A 19,908-nucleotide genomic window follows, 5' to 3' on the forward strand; every position below is an offset into this window, starting at 1 on the left:
TTGCTGTTGTGGTGAAGCTCTGGCTGGTATCAACAAATGAGCGGCAACAATTCTTGGTAGCAGATGTAATCAAAAGAGACTACATTGTCGTGGTAACAAAGTAGGTTGGATGGAATTGTATGGGAATCCGTGGAAGTAAAAGGATTGGATGTAGTTGTACGGGCATACGTGGAAGTAAAAGGATTGGCTGGGTGCGTAAGCGAGCAAACTGTCCATGACTACGAAGATTGGTTGGCTGTGATCATGATCCTTGACATGGGGAGCGTGGTGGTACGACCCTTTGCAGGAAGAAGCGTCGTTGAAGCAGATTCGGATCTTAGAGAAGATATTGAAACTTAAGAAGCCGAACGCTGAAGCCTCGTCTTTGGATCCTGGAGAAGCTTATGGAGAGAACGCTGAATGGAGCGGCTGCTGGAGCGAGCGTTGAAGCGGAGTGGCTGTCGCAGTGATCATTTAAGCGGAGTCGCTCCTGGAGGATGTTGAAGCGGAGCGGCTGCGTTAATCAGTGTGCTTTCAAACTGGACACCCTTCAAACGAACAATGGTTAGGAGTCCCCAGTTCCATCTATCAATCGTGCTTTCCAGGAGAGGTTGGGGTTTGGGAACGGCTTCTCTGGTTGGAAACAACTTCTTCCCTGATGCAGTGCGGTTGAGAGCTGCAAATATCCCTTGACGTTGCGCCTTGGGGAAATATAGAATCTCAAATAAATGTTTCATCATAGACTGCACGATTTTGCGGGCGAAGTCCCCAGAAATCATGCATCTCCTGACAGGGAAAAGAGTCTTTGTGAACTCAGGGGGGTTGATGATTTTTCTTTGCTTCGATTTTGGAGAAGTCGTTCCTGATCTTTTCGTGTAATGAAATTAGATTCCCAATTCCCTTCTATTGGCATTCAAGAGCAACGCTGGAAGGATGCAAGTTGCTGGCGCAGGGAAGATGCAAGCTGCTGTAAAGATACAAGCTGTTAGCGCGAGAAAGGATGCAAGCTGCTGGCGCTGGAAAGATGCAAGCTTCTGTAAAGATGCAAGTTGTTAGCCCTAGAAGGATGCAAGTTGTTTCCGCTGGAAATATGCAAGTTGTTAGCGCTGGATCGGCTTGGAATGGGCGCTGGCTTGGCATGAACGCTGGCTTGGATTTGGTATGGCGCGGACTGTCGGCTGGCATGGCGCGGACTGTTGGCTTGGCACGGCGCTGGCTTGGCGTGGCGCGTACTTCTTCTTGCGGGTCCAGTTGCCTCTTTCCATACGTAGATTAAATAGGAAATCATTTCCTTATTCAAATTCCAAAAGTGTTATGCGTATGAAATGGGTTAGCTCTCCTTTTTATCTCGTATATTTGTTCTCACGTCCTCGTGTTAGCGGTAGCGCGGTAGCAATAAAGTGGGCAAGCATATTCCATCTATGTACTGCAACATTTCTCTTTCAATTTGTTTTCTTGTTTTCTTGTGTTGGTGCAAACCCTAGCCATAGGTATGCCTTCTAAAAATCTGTAGAAATATTGTTCTTCTGAACTGGTGTAAACCCGGTATGCCTTTCATAAACTTGTAGAAACACTTCGTCATAAACAATTCCTCTTCGAATATCACCGTAGTAACGTCGGCTACCTCATGAATAGTGACGGGTAATCATTATTATGCAAAGTAGGCAGGTAAGGGTATGTGACTATTTATTTATTTTTGAAAAGCAAACAAAGCGTTTGGTTTATGGTTTTGATTTTCTGGATTTTTGGGTTGATAGACAAGTATTACCCCTGAGGGTTTTGGATTATTATTTGGGATGAAATGTTTTAGAATATTGATGTTTTTGGTTATGAATATAAGTGGCATGAGTACCCCAGGGAAGTCATGTAATTGTGAATGTTGTGCTATAGTAGAAAGCATGAAACACGTGAAAAATATGGATATCGGTTTTTTATCTCCCCTGTGAAGATTTGAAGTAGTAGACCATGTATTTTTTTCTAGCAATACTTACTCGGTTTTTCGGATCTCCTGATGAAAAGGAATCTCCCGGGTGTAAGACCGAGTTTTGTGGGAAGCACCGCCGTGACTGTGGAAAGTCCCCAGTCATCCCTTGTCGTGTCATGACTGGTAACTGGGCCGTCTGATAACTGAGTCGTCGATCCCTGGGCGGGTCGTTTAGATTCTACCGTCCTGACGTCTGGGTCGAAATATGAGATCGAGGATTGAAAGTTGACATTGTAACCGAAAGATCAATTTCCCATTGTGGTCGCCAATTGTTTGAGGGTGAAAACGATTTCTGCTGATTTTGGTAATTTCGGGTGTGTGGGTGAGAAGCGAGTTTAAACCCTAAACAATGTACTGCAAGGGAGTACTTTAGATTCGAGAGATCAATCTGTACAAATCCGGCCTAAACTAAGAAATGGTCGTTCCAGACTTGCTTCGGTCACAAAGTGAAGGAGAAGGGTTGGTTTTGGGGAGGGAAGCGAAAAGAGTATTGAGACCAGAATAGTTGATTCTGGAAGAGTAGTTGTTTCACGACTTGTATCAGAATGTGGGAAGCTAACAGATGGAAAGCTAGCAAATATTTTCTGAGTGTTGTATCCTCCTGACCTGAACTTGTTGTTCGGTGGAAATAGGTAAGACCTATTTATACAAGTCGAAGTGAAACGTACTCTGGTATCGTAAGAAATGGAAAACGGATGAGTAAATGGGAGGAGGTGGTAACCGGTAACGTCTGGAATTGATGTTCCATAAAAGAAAGCGTTTCACCATTACTCCCTGTATTTACTAACCGCCTCATCCTTATGAAACTGTCTTATAACGGGCGTAGTGTACGCCGCACGCTGTAAACCGCCAAACCAATACCCAATGAGCATCCCCCAGTTTGTGACATGTGTTGATGTATCGAGTGTTTTCGTGGAAAACATGTAGCATGTTATTGTTCGGCAAGTTGAGCATGGGAGACTTTCCGGCTCGGTAGTGACCTTCTACGATTGAGATTTGCATCTAAGATCGAAGGGTGGCCGTTGATTGGCGCACGCCTTCGTTTTGGCAGCCATGAAGGGAAGGCCGGCATGGCATGGCTTAGGCGCGGCAAGGTGGATGGCGCGGCATGCCTTGGCGTGGTTTAGGCGCGTACAAACTAGGGCTTTGGCGTTGGACCAAAGCTTACCATGCGTTGGTTGGTGACCTTGGACGTCTGAGATTTGCATCTAAGATGGAAGGGTGGCCGTTGATTATCGCACGCCTTCGTTTTAGCATCCGTGAAGGGAAAGACGACATGGAATGTCTTAGGCGCGGCAAGGTGGATGGCGCGGCATGCCATTGGCATATGTGGCATGGTCGGCATTCCTTGGCATGGTTTAGGCGCGACCAAACTAGGGTTTTGGCGTTGGGCCAAAGGTTACCATGCGTTGTTTGGCGACCTTGGACGGCTAAGATTTGCATGTAAGATGGAAGGGTGGCCGTTGATCATCGCACGCCTTTGTTTTGGTAGCCGCATAGGGAAGGCCAGCATGGTATGGCGCGGCAAGGTGGTTGGCATGCCATTGGCACATGTGGCATGGCATGCCTTGGCGCGGTTTGGCGTGGCCAAAACTAGGGTTTGGGACAAAGGTTACCATGCGTTGTTTGGCGACCTTGGACGTCTAAGATTTGCATCTAAGATGGAAGGGTGGCCATTGATCATCGCACGCCTTCGTTTTGGTAGCCGCATAGGGAAGGGCGGCATGGTATGGCGCAGCAAGGTGGTTGGCATGCCATTGGCACATGTGGTGCGGCTGGCATGGCATGCCATTGGCGCAGTGGTGCGGCTGGCATGGTTGGCATGCCTTGGCGCGGAGGTGCGGCTGGCATGGTTGGCATTCCTTGGCGTGGAGGTGCGGCTGACATGGTTCGCATGCCTTGGCGCGGAGGTGCGGATGGCATGGTTGGCATGCCTTGACGCGGAGGTGTGGATGGCATGGTATGCCATTGGCACAGTGGTGTGGCTGGCATGGTTGTCATGCCTTGGCGCCGTGACGTGGATGGCATGGTCTGCCATTGGCACAGTGGTGCGACTGGCATGGTTGGAATGCCTTGGCGCGGTAGAATGAGAATTAGGGTTTGGCATAGATGATGTCAGTCAGTGTTAAGGGTTCTGCCGTGGAACATGACCCATGTAAAAAAAAAGGTACCCCGGTAATTCTTACGTAGGCATGCTGATCGATTCAATAAATGTGCTAATGGTCATAGTGACGTCATGTCAGATGTATAGTTTTACGGTTTTGACCCTAAGCTAAAAAGCACCATCAACAACATGTTCAAATTACTCACTATGTCAAAATCTTGAACTTTCCTATTATACAAACTCAATTTCCAAAATCACACGAACCCTAAAGTATACGAGGCATTAGAAATCGGTTTTGTTTAAGGGGATTTGTCCTACCATAGGCAGGGATCATTTCCATCTTTGTTCCCCAAAAAGGTTGGGATCGGTTTTACCTTAATTCCCCATATATGTAGGGATCAATACTGTTAGATCTTCAATGAAAAACGGACCACCAATCCACTTGATTTCTTTCAACTACGAAACAAGTTCGTAAGTCTACTTTGTTAAACTTATGTAATAATCAAACATATTTTTCTAGGCATGAAATCAGTCCTAATATCATTACACAATCTAGTAACAAGTTACAAATATTATGTCTACGTCGCAGTTACGAAGTTCAAAAGATAAACGTTATACTTCTCAATTCAATATATATACCTAAGTTGTAAAACAACTTTGGTATATTATTCCTTGACACTGTGATCATTAATAAAATGATCAAGTCTCTAATACTAGAGTTTCATATATGTAACTTCGGGTGTTATGTCTTCAATTTATACGTCTTCAAAGTAACAATAGAAATGGAAACAAGTCAAGGCTTGTATTATTAACCTTGAGTAGAAGGATGATGTCTTCGGATTCTTCAGGTCTTCGAGTAGTACTTGTATGTCTCAACATTTCTATACTTCCTAGTCTAACCTAACGAAGTTGGATCTAGTAATCTAATCAAGCAACTTTTGAGTTTTGATACTAAAATATGACAACCAACCTTGACATACTAACGGTTGGCGGGTTCAACCGGAAAATGATCTAACAAACACAAATTAGGGTCGTTTTTAGTTGTTGTAATTTTTATATATACGCATAATCATACAAGGATGGAAAACTAACAATTCAGGAAAAAAACTTATGAATTTCCAATAGATACAATACAAACTCCATATATTAATAACCTTGGGAATTCACAAAATTATTAATATAGGAGGGATACCAAAATAAATGTGTTTTTTTGCTAATTTAAAGTATGTAAATGGTAATAGATATAAATGTCTTCCTTAATCATCCAAATGAGTAACAAGTCGTATATGCTTTAATAGAAGAACGATGGAATCAGACAACACGAGGAAGGAGATAATCCCAATGATGATAATAAAAAGATACCAAATGTTTTATGCCAAGAAGATTTAAACACACTCAACAAGTTGTAAATGTTTTGGCTTCAACAAGAAGGTGTCCGTAGTAATGAGGTCTTACGCATCCGCAAATCAAAAAATGTGATAAGAATTAAAAAAGTTACATCATTTTCTCAAACAACTATAGATAAATATTTTGTTTCATCTTAAGTTTTGATTTGATGTGACGAGATCTATAAGTTTCCAATGGTGACGATTATATTAATATATATGAAGGTAAATTCCCATGACTAGAAAAACTTATTAATATTAAAATATGGAGGTTACTACTATTTATAACTGGCCCAAGTTGGGACTCTGATTTTCTATTAATATACAGAGTATCAACATATGGATTCTTACTGTAACAATAAAAATTGAATTGTGATTCCAAGTAAGAAACTCAACAAATGAAAAATCTAGAAAAACAAAGGATTATCCAAATAGAATTATAAGATATATGTAGTATTTTTGAAATGCAAAAGTGTCATATAAATTTTATATTTTTAAACATATAAAATTATCACATGAATCGTATATGAGAAACAAGAAATTTTAAGAGACTTATGTTGTGTAAGGTGTTTGTATGTTACCCATATAAGTTTTTTTATTATTAGTTATACGAATAGATACATGACAGAATAAACATTTCAGCTATAAGTTTCCATTCAAACTCTTGAATGCTAAGAAATTAAGGAAATTAAGAGTTAACTTCTTTTGCGTTACTGGGTATGGCCACATCGTTTTTCCAGATAAGATCCATTTGCCAAATCTCAAGTATATCTGGCTTGCTGGTTTGTCAATTTATGATGAAACACTAACAAGGAGATTGTTGTCGAGTTGTCCCTTGCTTGAAACTTTGGAGCTGCATGACTGTGATATGCGCACAGATAATAAACGAACTTTGACAGTGGATTGCCAAAACCTTCAGAGGTTTGAATATGTCCATCTCTTTCCCCATGTGTTGTCGTTAAACAACACAATGGCCACAGTTCTAAGGTTATCAGGGCCGAATCTCCAAAAATTTACTTGTCGATCTTTTTCAGACAAGCCTATTGTATAGAAAATTGTTATCCTTTGTCAAATGTTAGTATCGAGATGGTATTAGGGGATAAAGATGATGTGAGATATGAAGCATTGGCGAGTTTTCCTGTAGAGATAAAGGAAGTGCATGTGAAAAGAGTGATGCAATTTATGAGAGCAGTTTACAAGGTTAAAACCATGAAACATTCTTCGGGAATCCTTGAGGTACGGATTCCTTTTGTTTCAAAGCTTTATAGATTTTACGTGCAATGTTTCTCAAGCCTTAGTATATTAAATTTGATAGTGTCCTTAATGTTTCTTAAGGTTCTCTCTGTAGCTCTTGGCATGCCTGATTTGCGAACCCCTAGTTTGTGTAAGATTGAAATGGCATTTATAATAAGTAGCTTGCATGCATTATCTTACTGACTCAAGATTACTCTTATCGTAGATTTAGTTTTCCATGTATCAGAGGAATATTTCATCTCTTTGTATGTAATTGAATTGGATATCTCTCGTATTGTCACTTAATGACAACCATCGTTATTGCTTTATATAGTCGAACCTGTAAGATGTTGGAGATGAGTGGGGAAAAGGAATGTTGTTGCCAGTAATGCTGTCTCGCCTCAATTTTGTTCAAATTGAAGGAATGGAAGGATGTAGTAGTAAGCTCGGAGCTCTGGAATACTTACTACAAAATTCGAAGGTTTTGATGAAAGTTCATCTTGTTTTCTGCTCTTCTGTTGATGTTTCTGAAGTAGAGAAATTTGTAGAGAAAATAAGAGGACTTCCTATAGCATTTTAAAGTGTGAAAGTCACGAAGAAGCAAGAAATCGAAGAAGGTTAAACGACATTTAAAATGTTTGGGACAGAATGAAGCAATGCAAACAAATCTTCCCTTGCAAACTCACAAATCAACTTCTTCTTTTTCCCCTTTTGTATAAAGCTAGTGTTAGACTGATTTAAGCCAACCTTTGGTTTCGTTAAGCTTTTGTTGACCGGTTAAATCTTTTTGAATTAGAGAATTTGTACATTCGATGCATTCTGCGCTTACTTATTTGTAGTTGGCATGTCTTGTAATCTTGTAATCAGTTCTCTTTCTATGTTTACCTTTATTTTGAGGATTAAAGTGGTTTTGATTCATCATTTTAATTGTTCTCAGTTTCTCATTAGGTTCTTTTGAGTCTGTTATTAACATGAACAAATGCACCAATATGAGTTTCCAAAATCTGTAATGCTCCCTCCATCTTTTTTATTTGTCTGCTTTGATTAAGCAAAATATTAAGGAGACCGGAAAAAAATGTCATGACTACCCTTCCTAAATGCTAGATTATTACCAAAATTAAAAATAACATGTGTTACACTATATCTAAAATATATATCGTATAATTTTATTATCTTCGAAAAAAAAATAAAAAAAAATATCTTCTCATGAGTTTAAGGAACATTATTAGGAATCTAATATTCATATTCATAAAGACTAATAGGAAAGGTATTAAATAGATTTGTTTCTTTATATACTGAGACATTGTTTAAAAACAAATCTATTTAATATATTTTCTATTCATATTTATTTCTGTCCTATTAGATTCCTAATAAAGTTCCTTAAAATAAGAAGAAGATATTTGTCTTTATCTTTTAAAAGAAAATCGAAAATAATAAAACTACATGGTATATGCTTTTTTATATATTACATATGTTAATAAAAAAAATTAATTTTGGTAAATAATCTAGCATTTAATAAGTATAGTCATGACATTTTCTCCGATTTCCTTAATATTTGACTTAATTAAAACAGACGGATAACATAAGATGGAGGGAGTAGTAAAGTACAATGTGGCATTTTTCAAGTTAACCGAATGTGCACCAAGTCGAATGACTTGATCCAGAACCAAGATGGATAACCATGTACCTTTGGTCGTATCTGTCAAGGTTGAGAAAAACACACTTAATCTGACAGACATTTCAATAAGTGAATGTAAAAAAATTAATTTATTCTCTTTCTGATATCCGAGATTCCCGACCATTTCCATTCCCGTCAAATTAATTGCCGAAGTTTTGTTTCCACGTCCTCCTCCCTTTCTCCATCATGTTTCTTCAAACCTCGAGTCACATGACTTGATTTCCCCGTACAAGATAAAATAAATAGAGTCTTCAACTTTAGTGTGGAGTTAGGACTATTTTTGGTCGTAGGGAACAAACTGCCAAAGCAATGCTAATCCAATGTAAGAAATATTTTGGAATTTTAGGCTTATCAAAAGTTATGGAAATTAATAAAGGGAAACAACAAAATCGTGTTTCAAGTAATTATTTAGAAGGTGTGCCAGAAATCTTTCACTCGACCAGCAGTACTCCGGTGCATGATCCAACTATATCATATATGGAGGATGCATTACTTGATACAGCAAGCTCTTAACAAACTAGCAATATTAATTAAAGTGTTCAACCAAAAGATATGCACTTAAATTCATGATTTATTCTTCTAAAGCGAACTTTATTTTTCAAGAATCAGAAGAAAAGTTCTTATTCACAAAAATCTCAAAGATATATGCCCAAACTAGGGACCTAAATATCTTTCCAAGATGCAAATATCCTTATCATTATATATTTCCCAATGACGTTGTTTCTTAACAATATCAATACAATACCTTGACAGTATCCCCTCCAGATCCAAGATTCATTGTTGCTAAGCACAAGTATTTATGTTTTAGAAATTTAGACGGTAAAACATCTGGCTTCTTGACTATCATCATCAGTTTTTCTAATATTTAATCCACCCTGATGTTTGGGTCTAGTTATACTTTCCCAAATTTTGGGATACCACTTTCTACCACTTCTATCCTTATGCCAAAAAAATATTATTTGTATGCTATATATCTATTATATCAGTCAATTTATTTGGCATAGAAATACAGTCATTTTGTATGTAGCAATACATCCTAGGACAGTTTGAGTGAGGACTGTTCTACCTGGCTGGTTAAGATGTTTAGATCTCTAAGAGGACAACCTGCAATCAAATTTATCAATCATACCAGAGAAATATTCACATTTATTTTGCTGAAGAAGGAGAAGAATACTTAGGTACTTATCTTGTAAAGCTAGTTTATTTTTATGTTTAGGATACCACTTGTATAGCTAGTATTTTTTTATGTTTAGGATACTAGTAATGGATTATTTGACAATGTTATCTGTTTTTGGTCTAAAAGTCATACCAGATTTTTCAAAGTTAATGGCTTGACAAAGTTATACTAAAGTCCTCTATAATAGTATTCAAATATTTTACCTCTTTAGGATTGGCCTTAGTAAAGATCAAATAGTCATTAGTAAAAAAGAAAAATATGAGACAACGGGACTAGATTTAAAGACTTTGGTATATTTTATCACATTACAGGGCTTCCTAAGTCTGAGGGAAGAGATGTGATTTTGGTAATTGTATAGACAGGTTTACTAAATACTCACACTTTGCACCCTTAAGCCATTCGCATACCGCTCAAAATGTAGCCAAGGCCCTCACTCAGATGGTGCTTAAGTTACATGGTTTTCCGGAAACCATTGTGTCAGACAGAGATGCAGTCTTCTTGAGTGGATTTTGGTGAGAGTTATTTCAGACAGTGGGTACTTTTCTTCATTTAAGAACAACTTATAATCCACAGACGGATGGTCAGACGTAACGGGTAAACGCCTGCTTAGAATCTTATTTTCGTTGTATATGCAGTTACAGGACGATTAAGTGGGTTTCATGGTTGTCTCTCGTGGAATGGTGGTTTAATACAACTTATCACACCAGCTTAAAGTTAAGTCCCTACCAAGCTCTATACGGATACCTCCACCACAGTTTGAGTTGCATTCCACTAACACACAGCAACTCAGGGGTACAAGACTACTTGCACCAACGTGGGATAATGGCAAAGGCTCTGAAACAAAAATTACTTGAAGCACAACATCGCATGAAACACAAAGAAATAGTAAAGAGGTCTTCTAATGTAGGATATTAGGTGTATTTACGTTTGCAGCCGTACAGGCAAACATCAGTGCAGTTACACAAGAATTTGAAGCTCGCGGCCAAGTTTCTTTTTTTGTCCCTGCTAGGTCTTAGAAAAGATTGGAGCAGTCGCGTATAAGCTACAGTTGCCTCCTCCTCTCGCATCATTCGATGTTTCATGTATCTCAATTGAAGAAGAAGGCTGGACAAGGACTACGACCACAGACTGAACTACCCACTACTGGAAAAGATGGTTTATTCAAGGTCAAGCCTGTTGCAGTTTTGGACCATCGAGTAATTGTCAAAGGAAAACATCATATTCCTCAAGTTTTGATTCAATGGTGTAAAACTGCTGATAGAGATTCTACATGATACTGCTTCTATCAAATCTAGTTTTTCATCCTTGAGGATAAGGATCAGCCGTAGGGGTGGGTATTGTCATATTCCATGTTTAATCTGGCTATGGGCACCCTGTAAGTAGGCACCCTTAGTTAGTTACTTTTATGTTCACGTGTGTTTGGTAGATGTCTGTTGTCAAACCCTATTTAGTATTCCCTGTACTCGTAAATTCAGTAGTGATTGAAATCTTTATTTTGTTATTTCTTATTTTATTTTTTTTTTAAATTTTCCTCTTCGTCAGAGCAGATCCTGTAAAATTAGGTTTCTAATTCACCAATTGTAATGTAGATCACTACAAATCTACAGGTAACGCCCGCGAAATTTGGCAATTTTTACACCTTTTCTGCTCGCCCATTTGATAACAATAAAATGGCAATTGTTTGTGTGTCAATATATATGTGCCATTGTCTTGTAGGAAACTTGGGACTTGGGATTGAAATTCCGGAGACCAAAAGCAAAAACAAGTGGGATCAGTTGGTACTGGTTAGGGAGTCTTAGGACTATGATAACTGCATCTAGACAGCAACCAACCCCTCATCCCCACCCCCACCACCTCTTGGTCCTCTTTTCTAAAAGATTCTCTCCCTCTTTTTCTTTCTTTCTCTCTTTCCTATTTGCAGGCAGCAGTAGTCCTCTGCAATCAACAGCGACATCATCAATTAGGTACGAACTACGAAAATGGATAACGAAGTAGTTCAGAGAGTATTTGAAGGTGGAGGTCGTGATTATCACCATCACCAACAACAACAACATCAGCAACAGTCTTCCACTTCTTCTTCTTCGATTCTCCAATCCCTTCCTCTCCATGTGGTATAATTTCATCTTGATTTTGTTTAATTTTATGATTCTTTGTTTCATTTTGATTGAGTTAAAGCTATTGTTGATTACAACTAGGTCGAATTTTGGCGCCTTCTCCATCGTTTTTCTCGCCTAAATTATAGGTTTATACTGCTTGATCACGGATAGAGTTGTATTTTTGGGTAAAATCTAGAGTTCGATTAATTAATGTTTGGTTTTGTTGTTGGCACAGACGTTTGATCATGGATATTATTTGTTAGTAAAATCTATTCAAGAGCTTCGAGAGAAAAAAGATGGTATAGTGATAGTTGGCATTGGTGGTCCTAGTGGCTCTGGTAAAACTAGGTATAATGCAATTCTTTTATTTCATTCTTTTGTTTTAAGCCAGTGTGTGTTTTCAGTTCTTGCTGTCTGTGATTGATGATTATGTTTATTATATGTTTTGAAGTTTAGCGGAGAAGGTAGCATCTGTAATTGGTTGTGCTCGTGTATCGATGGAGAACTATCGTAAAGGAGCTGATGAAGTGAATGATCTTAATTCGATAGATTTTGATGCTTTAGTTCGGAATCTCGAGGTTTGGTTCAAGTAGTATTCTATGTTTTTCTAGAAATATTTCCAGTGTTGTCATGGTATTTCAAATTATTATTGATGACTATGTTGAAATAGGATCTGTTGAATGGTAAAGATGCAGTGTTGCCGTTGTTTGATTTCCAAGAAAAGAAACATATTGGTTCAAAAACAATAAAGAGCTCTTCGACAGGGGTGGTAAGATCTTATAGTTAGTGTTGTGAATCTGTGTCTTGTTTATAGGTGTTTCAGGCTACCGACATTTATGTTTGCTACAATTGTGACATTTTGGGCAGGTGATTGTTGACGGTACTTATGCTCTGCACTCAAAATTGCGCTCTCTGCTTGACATTCGGGTTGCAGTGGTAAGATTCTCGCTCCATTAAACAATAAAGATCGAGAGACATGCTTATTCCATCTGATGTAAGTTAACTAAAAATGATGTTTGGTCCAGGTTGGTGGTGTGCATTTCAGCCTGCTTTCCAAAGTACGATATGACATCGGGGATTCTTGTTCGTTGGATTCCCTCATTGACAGCATCTTCCCACTGTTCAGAAAGGATATTGAGCCGGACCTCCATCATGCTCAGGTTGGTGTTTTGTTAAACTTGTGAGGTTTTATCAATCTGGAATTGCTAAAGTATGTTTCATTATGCAGATTAGAATCAACAACAGCTTTGTTTCATCTTTTAGGGAGCCTATCTACAAACTGAAATGCAAAGAGGTCTGTGATATTCTGGCTTGGTAACTTAAGTTTCAAACATTGGATATTCTCTTGTTGTCCAATTACTTTTGCTAAACTGGAAAATGGTACCCTCATATATGGCAATAAATAAAATACAAAAGTCCTTTCACAATTAACACCCAGCAAGGGTGCTGCTATTTTTCTCACAGAAATTGGCTGAAAGTGGAGGGATATGATAAAGACCCTCCAAAGTTGATATCTTTTTTGTTACACACTGTTTTGAATTTAACTTTAAGTTAGTTTTTTTTGTAACAGTCTCCCGATGGACATTCTGCACTCATTTTTCGTGGAATTGAAACACAAACAGACAAGTAAGTGTGCACCGGATGTTTTATCTTCCTGAAGAATAGCTTAAGTTAGTATTGTCCTTAAGATTGCTAGCATTCTAGGCGCTCCGTATTTACTGTATGCGTAGGCACTGTAAGTTTCTTTAATATCTTTTGAAGGAAATAAAAGACTAACCATATCAAAGGGTTTTCATGTTTTCAGTTTTATTGAGATGTACCTCAGGCCACCTTCAGCATCTGAAGAAGCACGGATCAATGATTGGATAAAGGTGCGACAGGCTGGTATAAAATATTACTTGTCACTGGGTGACCAGAGGATCGTCGACAAAAATTACATTATCAGACCAAAAGCCGAGTTTGAGGTAAGTTGTGTATTAAGAAATTGTATCCATATATCATGCCAAGTCCATAGACATGTTTCACGGAGTATCATGGAAATGGTGAAAAGATCCAAGAGGTGCATCACTGTGTCACAGTATACATCTGACATTATGGCTGCACTCAGTATTGACAAATGTTTGCATGATGATCTGAAGAGAAAAATTGCCTCAATCTTGCAAGCTATTTTAACTTCGATCATACTTTATTAATTTTGCACGAGTACACTAAGAAAGAGTCAAAAGGATTCGTATATAAAGGCTCAAAGAAAAATACAGTTAAGTCTAACATCGCTCTCTAACAAAATGAGGCACTTACTTTCATTTGTATCATGCAATTTCTTCTGCAATACCAAGTGAAAGCCTATCAAGCTTCTCCTGCCATTTGGATCTGAAGGCTTCGGTTACAATTTATTGTATGTAAAGGTTGTTTTGATCCTGTCTGTTTCAATTCCTGCAATTTACTATCTAGGATGTTTCTCTTCTCTTAAAACAGGTTGGAAGGATGACTTTAGGTGGACTTCTTGCTTTGGGGTACACTGTTGTTGTCAGTTATAAGCGAGCATCTACATCATTTGATAATGGGAAAGTGTCAATATCACTTGAAACCATTGACACTCTTGGAAAGACATTCTTGGTGTTGAGGGGCACAGATAGGAGGGTACGGATTCTTCGACATAATCATTATAAGGCTGTAATTATTCATTTTTGCTTTGGTGGTATCAACAACTAAAATTATTAACAAAGCCCCCAAGTTGTGATTGTTGCTACATTAGATGGATGATAGATGTGCAGTTAACTGCATTTTCTGCTCTTCTTTTCTTCTTTCACTCGTGATAGGTGTTATTCCTGTTCTCTTTCTCCTCTTTATTGTTTTACCAAGTGAAATCACTGAGCATGTGCTTCCACTACATGGTATCGTACCAGCAAGAATTCTTTATCTTCATCATATTTGGACCATCTGAAACAAATAATCAAGAGCTTCAATATTTTGTATGAGAAATTGCAAACTTCACATAAGGCTAAGTTTTTTTTTTTTTTTTAATCTTGTAATGAAAAAGTGGAAAGATTTTCATTTATTGGTTGCCTTGTAGGTGCTTGGAACAGAAGCCTCTAGGATGAGTATTGAAGGACCATGGATCACAAAGTCGTATCTGGAAATGAGTCTTGAAAGCAGAGGTATTGAACTGCGGTGACTTATATTACATCTTCAATCCATTGTTGCCTGTCGGTAGTTATTGTTTGTTATTTGATTTAGTAGATCTTAATTGTTGCTCTATCAAATCAGTTACTCCAAATTGCAGGTGTGCCTCGTCTAAATACACCGCCACCTTTATCTAGTACATCCTTGACTCGAGTGCAAGAGAAGTCCCTCCAAGCCCCAAAGCCAATCCGTGTTACTCCAAACATTGTTAACAGTCTTGAGGACCTAACTCAGCCATGGACACGGTCCCCGACAAAGTCTCAAATGGAGCCTGTATTAGCAACTTGGCGCTTCACTTCCCCGGTCGCTGGACATACTGACAGTTAAGTCGCAAATAGAAATGATGCTCTATGCTTGACTTTTCTGTTACATTTGCTGGACTCACTAAGCATCAAACAAATAATCTGCTTTTTGACCGTGTTATGTTTCGTTTAATATTATGCTTCTCTCATGAGCAACTGCAGATTCTTCTTTCAGGGGTACCATGCAGCTTGCTCCAATGCCTGATTCATACGACTTGGATAGAGGGTTGCTTCTAGCTGTTCAAGCAATCCAGGTAGCCAACATTTTGAGTAATCGACACGAATCGTATAGTACTGTTTTTCTTCTGAACTTCTCAAAGGTTAAGATTGCATCCATGACCACATTGGCTCTTCTGCTTAATTACAGGCTGTGCTGGAGAATAAGGGGCTCCCAGTTATTGTTGGCATTGGTTAGTGAGTTTGTTCCGTACGATAAATTACATCTCTCACCTACATTTCTATAAAATAATTGAAAAATAAAGAAGTGTTTGATTCTATTGCAATCCTCTGTAATATTCAAGAAACCTCATTATGTTAGCTTTTGAAGAGTTGAGTGATCTACAATACCTAGGGTGTTTGTATTTGATGAAAACACAAACACATCACACAGGATTGAGGCACTGAGTTGCACCTTTAAATCCATTGTCTACATCTTTTTTTTCCACATTCATCAGAGCTTATACATGCTGGTATTCTGATTAATTTATTCATTACTAGCTTATCTAAAACATCACTTTTTTGGTTATGACATACTCGAGTAGTCAGATGTTCTTGTATGTGACAATGCAGGGGGGCCAAGTGGTTCGGGGAAAACTAGTTTAGCTCATAAAATGGCAAACATAGTTGGTTGTGAAGTCATTTCACTTGAAAGCTATTATGAATCTGAACAAGTGAAGGACTTTAAGTTTGATAACTTTAGTTCTATTGATCAGCATTTACTTTCAAAGGTACAATTTCAAATATACAGTTCTATCATCTATTTTGGTATTCTCAGTTGTTTTTGTTATACACGTTTCATCTTATTTGTGGCTGGCTAGTTAGTCATAATGCTATGAAAGTATATATAACGAGTATGTTACTTAAAAGTGAGGTAAACTGCATTTAGCAATTATAGGTGAGGCTACAAATTACACCAGTCTCTCTGAAATCCTAGGGTACCCATACTGTTATCCAGATGAGTGGTGGTTACCAATTAAAAATGCTGATTTTTGTGAAACCTTCTCAACTGTTTGCATGTATTAGTTCTACTGTATACGGTTCTAAAATTTTCATTCCATGCATTGCAGAACATTGATGACATAAGGAACCGTCGACGGACAAAGGTGCCTATATTTGATCTAGAGAATTGTACTCGCAATGGTTTCAAGGAACTTCAAGTTTCTGAGGATTGTGGAGTGGTACATTTTCTATCTTGGTAGGGGATATTATTCATTTCTCGTGTATATTTTGCATATATAGTCTTACGAGCAGTACAAAGGTCAGTATTTCATAACCATTACGGATGCAGTGGATTCCATAGTTATAACTGTTCGATTACAGTTATTCGATGAGCTGTTGTGGGCAGCTTACCATGTCCATTTGACAAAGCATTGATCAGTCAATAAAGAAATGTGCTCTGACCAAAAGATTCATGATATATTCTCCCTAATTCCTTTGTGTTGTGGTACCATTTTGGCTTCTATTGGTAGTGAAGTGGCCCCTGCATACGTGTCTCTGTGCTTTCTATCCTGTTCCTCCATTTGAAAAACCTTTCGTATAAAACTTCCTGTTTCAGAATCCAATCTAAGACATTTGTACCTCATGTCCATTATCAATGCATCTTTTGCAGCTTAATTACTTCATCAGTTTGCCCTATCTCCTGCACCAAAACTTGCTCACTCAACTGATCTTCAATAGTATTCTTATTGTTCCTTTTCTTTTGTCTGTGCAGATAATTTTTGAAGGGGTTTATGCCTTGCACCCGGATATTCGTAAATCACTCGACTTGTGGATAGCTGTTGTAAGAACTAATTATAAGCTAGTTTCTCTTCTTACTCTGGTGCTTTTATTCTCTCTGTCATCTTCCTTTCTGGACACTGCCATCTTATTGTCATCTTCTACTAACAGGTTGGAGGTGTGCATTCACATCTAATTGCCAGAGTACAGAGAGACAAGAACAGGACTGGGTGTTATATGTCACAGGATGGAATTATGACAACAGTATTTCCAATGTTCCAGCAGTACATTGAACCCCACCTTGTTCATGCACATGTCAGTAGACTGAGTTTCATTTGATAATGCATTTCTGTGGAAGTTACTCGATTATGTTTCTTACTGATGTTACTTTTTTGTGTGTGGGTATGGTCATTACAAGTTTTTTTTTCCTGTTCTTATTGCAGCTGAAAATTCGAAATGACTTTGATCCTGTTCTTTCTCCTGAGAGTTCTCTTTTTGTTCTGAAAAGCAATAAACAGGTAACTAAGCAAGATGGTTCTTTTGTGGTGGAGTTGTTTGAAAGGGGTCCGCTGCTAGTATCATCCTGACACATTTTATTGTTTAGGTTGGATATCAAGACATTCTGAAACTACTTGATCGTGCAAAGTTCTGCAGTTCTGTTCAGAATTTCACTGATATATACTTGCGGCTTCCTGGACCACCTAATAACGGGAGCCTCACAGAAAGTGAGTGCATAAGAGTTAGATTATGTGAAGGCAGATTTGCTTTACTGATACGAGAGGTTTGTTGTGCAGCTAGACAAAGTGTTTTTACCGTGTCCATCTTTTGCATTATGTAAAAACCCCTGTTGATTTGTGCGGCTCTTGTATCCTAATTTCCTTCTTAAATGTACATGTTTAGCCTATACGGGAAGGCGACTTTATCATACAACCAAAAGTGGATTTCGATATCAGCATTACCACAGTTTCTGGCCTTCTTAATCTTGGGTAACATCTTGAACATAGCAACCTAATTTCAAGCGGCACTAACTGATTTTTTTTTATTTCTGATGAATATACTCAGTTGTAACCCCGGTGCATTTTTCTTCATCAGCTGTTAAAATGTGTGTTTCCTTGTTTGAAGATTTTTTTTTAACTAATAATAAAAAGAAAAGTTAGATTGAGGCGCCATAGAAGCATATCTTATTGTTTATTATGTTCACCATGTGCAACTACATTTACTGGTTGAACACGACTGTTTTCCTGTTGATCTTATTTGAACCCAATGTTGTGTTATTCCATTTGTCATACCAGGTATCAAGCAGTAGCTTACATTGAAGCATCCGCATTGATCTATCAAGATGGAAAGGTCTTCTTGAATTTTCTTCTCTTTCATAATTGATTATTAATTTTTGGATCGCACCTTATAGTTTAAGCATACACTTGCAAACTTAAGCTTACCTGTTGAGAGCAGAAGTGTAACTCTTATTTGGCTTTACTGAGTTTTTTCATTCTACTTAGATACTGATCGAGGTTGATCATCTCCAAGATATCCCGAGCCCATATTTACAGATAAAAGGAACAAACAGGGAAGTAGTAGCCACTGCTGGTTCAACACTTGATCTAGACGGTTCATATACCACTAAGGTTGTCATCTTTGTGAATATGCTTTAGTCTAAATCCCACTTTTTCTAATTCACATATCTTCCATCTCTTCCATGGGTTAACGAGTTAATTTCACACAATTGTAGAGTTATCTTCAAATTATTCTGGAAAGTTTGCCAGCATTTGAAAGAAGCTCGTCCGGAATCCATCGCCATCAAGCTACACGACTTCAGGAACTTGTTGAATTCATACAAAGTCAGGTACATAAACAAAGGTTTATCCTATTCGAATAATATCCGTCTCAAAGAGAATATTTTAGGGCAAAGTTTTTATTAGAAAATTAAAGAGATTCGCAGTTAGAAAGACTTGACATTTTTGTAATATCATGCAGACATCTATATTGAAGTGGTACTGCAATAGTTTAATGTACTCATTTAGTTGTTTGCAGAAGACCACTCTAGTTAGTCTTGCAAAGGGTGTCATTAATTCTTGTTTATGGCCTTCTACATTTTCGGAAGTTCTTATATGGGTGGATTACAGGGGAACAATTCAGTTGGAGAATCCTCACCAAGCAGGGATAGTTTACCAATGGAAAGCATAATCGAAGACATGCAGTCACGGATCAGAAAGCTCGAACGATGGCATACGGTCAATACGGTAAACTTAATTCTCGTTCTGACATTGCTGTTAACATTCTTTCATTCTCTCATTTCCGTATTTAAACTTTAAACCCCTGGAACTCCATATGATTTATTTTTCTGGCAGGTCCTCTGGACACTTCTAATGTCTGCTCTTGTTGGGTATTCGCTCTACCAACGAAAACGTCAGTAACAATGACCGCACAAGTGAATTTGCTGGAACACCAGTAGCTTTCGATGCCCCTATTTATTTTTTTTGGTATGCTTTTACATGGACCTTGGTAACTCATCAATGATAGGGGTATTAGGGTTCATCTGTATAAAATAAAATAAAATACATTGGGTTTTAAGTAGAGGATCCAAGCATGTAATCTCTTAAAATCAGTACGCACTTCCCATCACCTGTCCCTGCTCGGATTGTGGTTCGGATGAACCCGCCTTGATTGAATTGTATATATATACAATTTTGAAGCTGACTAGTTTTACCAAATGTGTTCTTTTTTTTTTTTGATGCCAAAGATGTGATTCTTCAACTGTTCAGTACGTAGTAGACTAACAAATATAAGAACCAGAAACACAGCCTATTGTAAGTTAAGTTTGAACCTCAGTTGTAGAGGATTGGTGCTGACCT

At 38.1% G+C, this 19,908-nt stretch overlaps 1 protein-coding gene across 1 annotated transcript; it reads left to right on the forward strand.

Moving 5' to 3' along the window:
* The first annotated feature begins 11,366 nt into the window (after positions 1-11,366).
* LOC113275494 lies at positions 11,367-19,767 on the forward strand. Its single transcript, XM_026525009.1, has 26 exons — positions 11,367-11,651; positions 11,872-11,984; positions 12,088-12,214; positions 12,307-12,405; positions 12,504-12,572; positions 12,662-12,796; positions 12,865-12,930; positions 13,207-13,262; positions 13,441-13,600; positions 14,112-14,276; positions 14,710-14,794; positions 14,920-15,141; positions 15,284-15,375; positions 15,489-15,531; positions 15,911-16,068; positions 16,408-16,518; positions 17,052-17,120; positions 17,228-17,371; positions 17,500-17,574; positions 17,661-17,837; positions 17,957-18,042; positions 18,349-18,403; positions 18,556-18,681; positions 18,786-18,899; positions 19,180-19,296; positions 19,405-19,767. Exons 1-26 carry the CDS (start codon positions 11,520-11,522, stop codon positions 19,468-19,470), a joined length of 2,862 nt encoding a protein of 953 aa, XP_026380794.1. The 5' UTR covers positions 11,367-11,519; the 3' UTR covers positions 19,471-19,767.
* The last annotated feature ends 141 nt before the right edge of the window (positions 19,768-19,908 follow it).

Source organism: Papaver somniferum, chromosome 4, assembly GCF_003573695.1.
Source record: "Papaver somniferum cultivar HN1 chromosome 4, ASM357369v1, whole genome shotgun sequence".
NCBI lineage: Eukaryota > Viridiplantae > Streptophyta > Magnoliopsida > Ranunculales > Papaveraceae > Papaver > Papaver somniferum.

Bases quoted from the DNA above. Each gene is read 5' to 3' on its own strand.
- LOC113275494 (XM_026525009.1), top strand. From the start codon at position 11,520: ATGGATAACGAAGTAGTTCAGAGAGTATTTGAAGGTGGAGGTCGTGAT. The intron at 15,532-15,910 runs GTTAGTGAGTTT...GTGACAATGCAG, and splicing joins CCCAGTTATTGTTGGCATTG to GGGGGCCAAGTGGTTCGGGG. The intron at 18,404-18,555 runs GTCTTCTTGAAT...CATTCTACTTAG, and splicing joins TGATCTATCAAGATGGAAAG to ATACTGATCGAGGTTGATCA.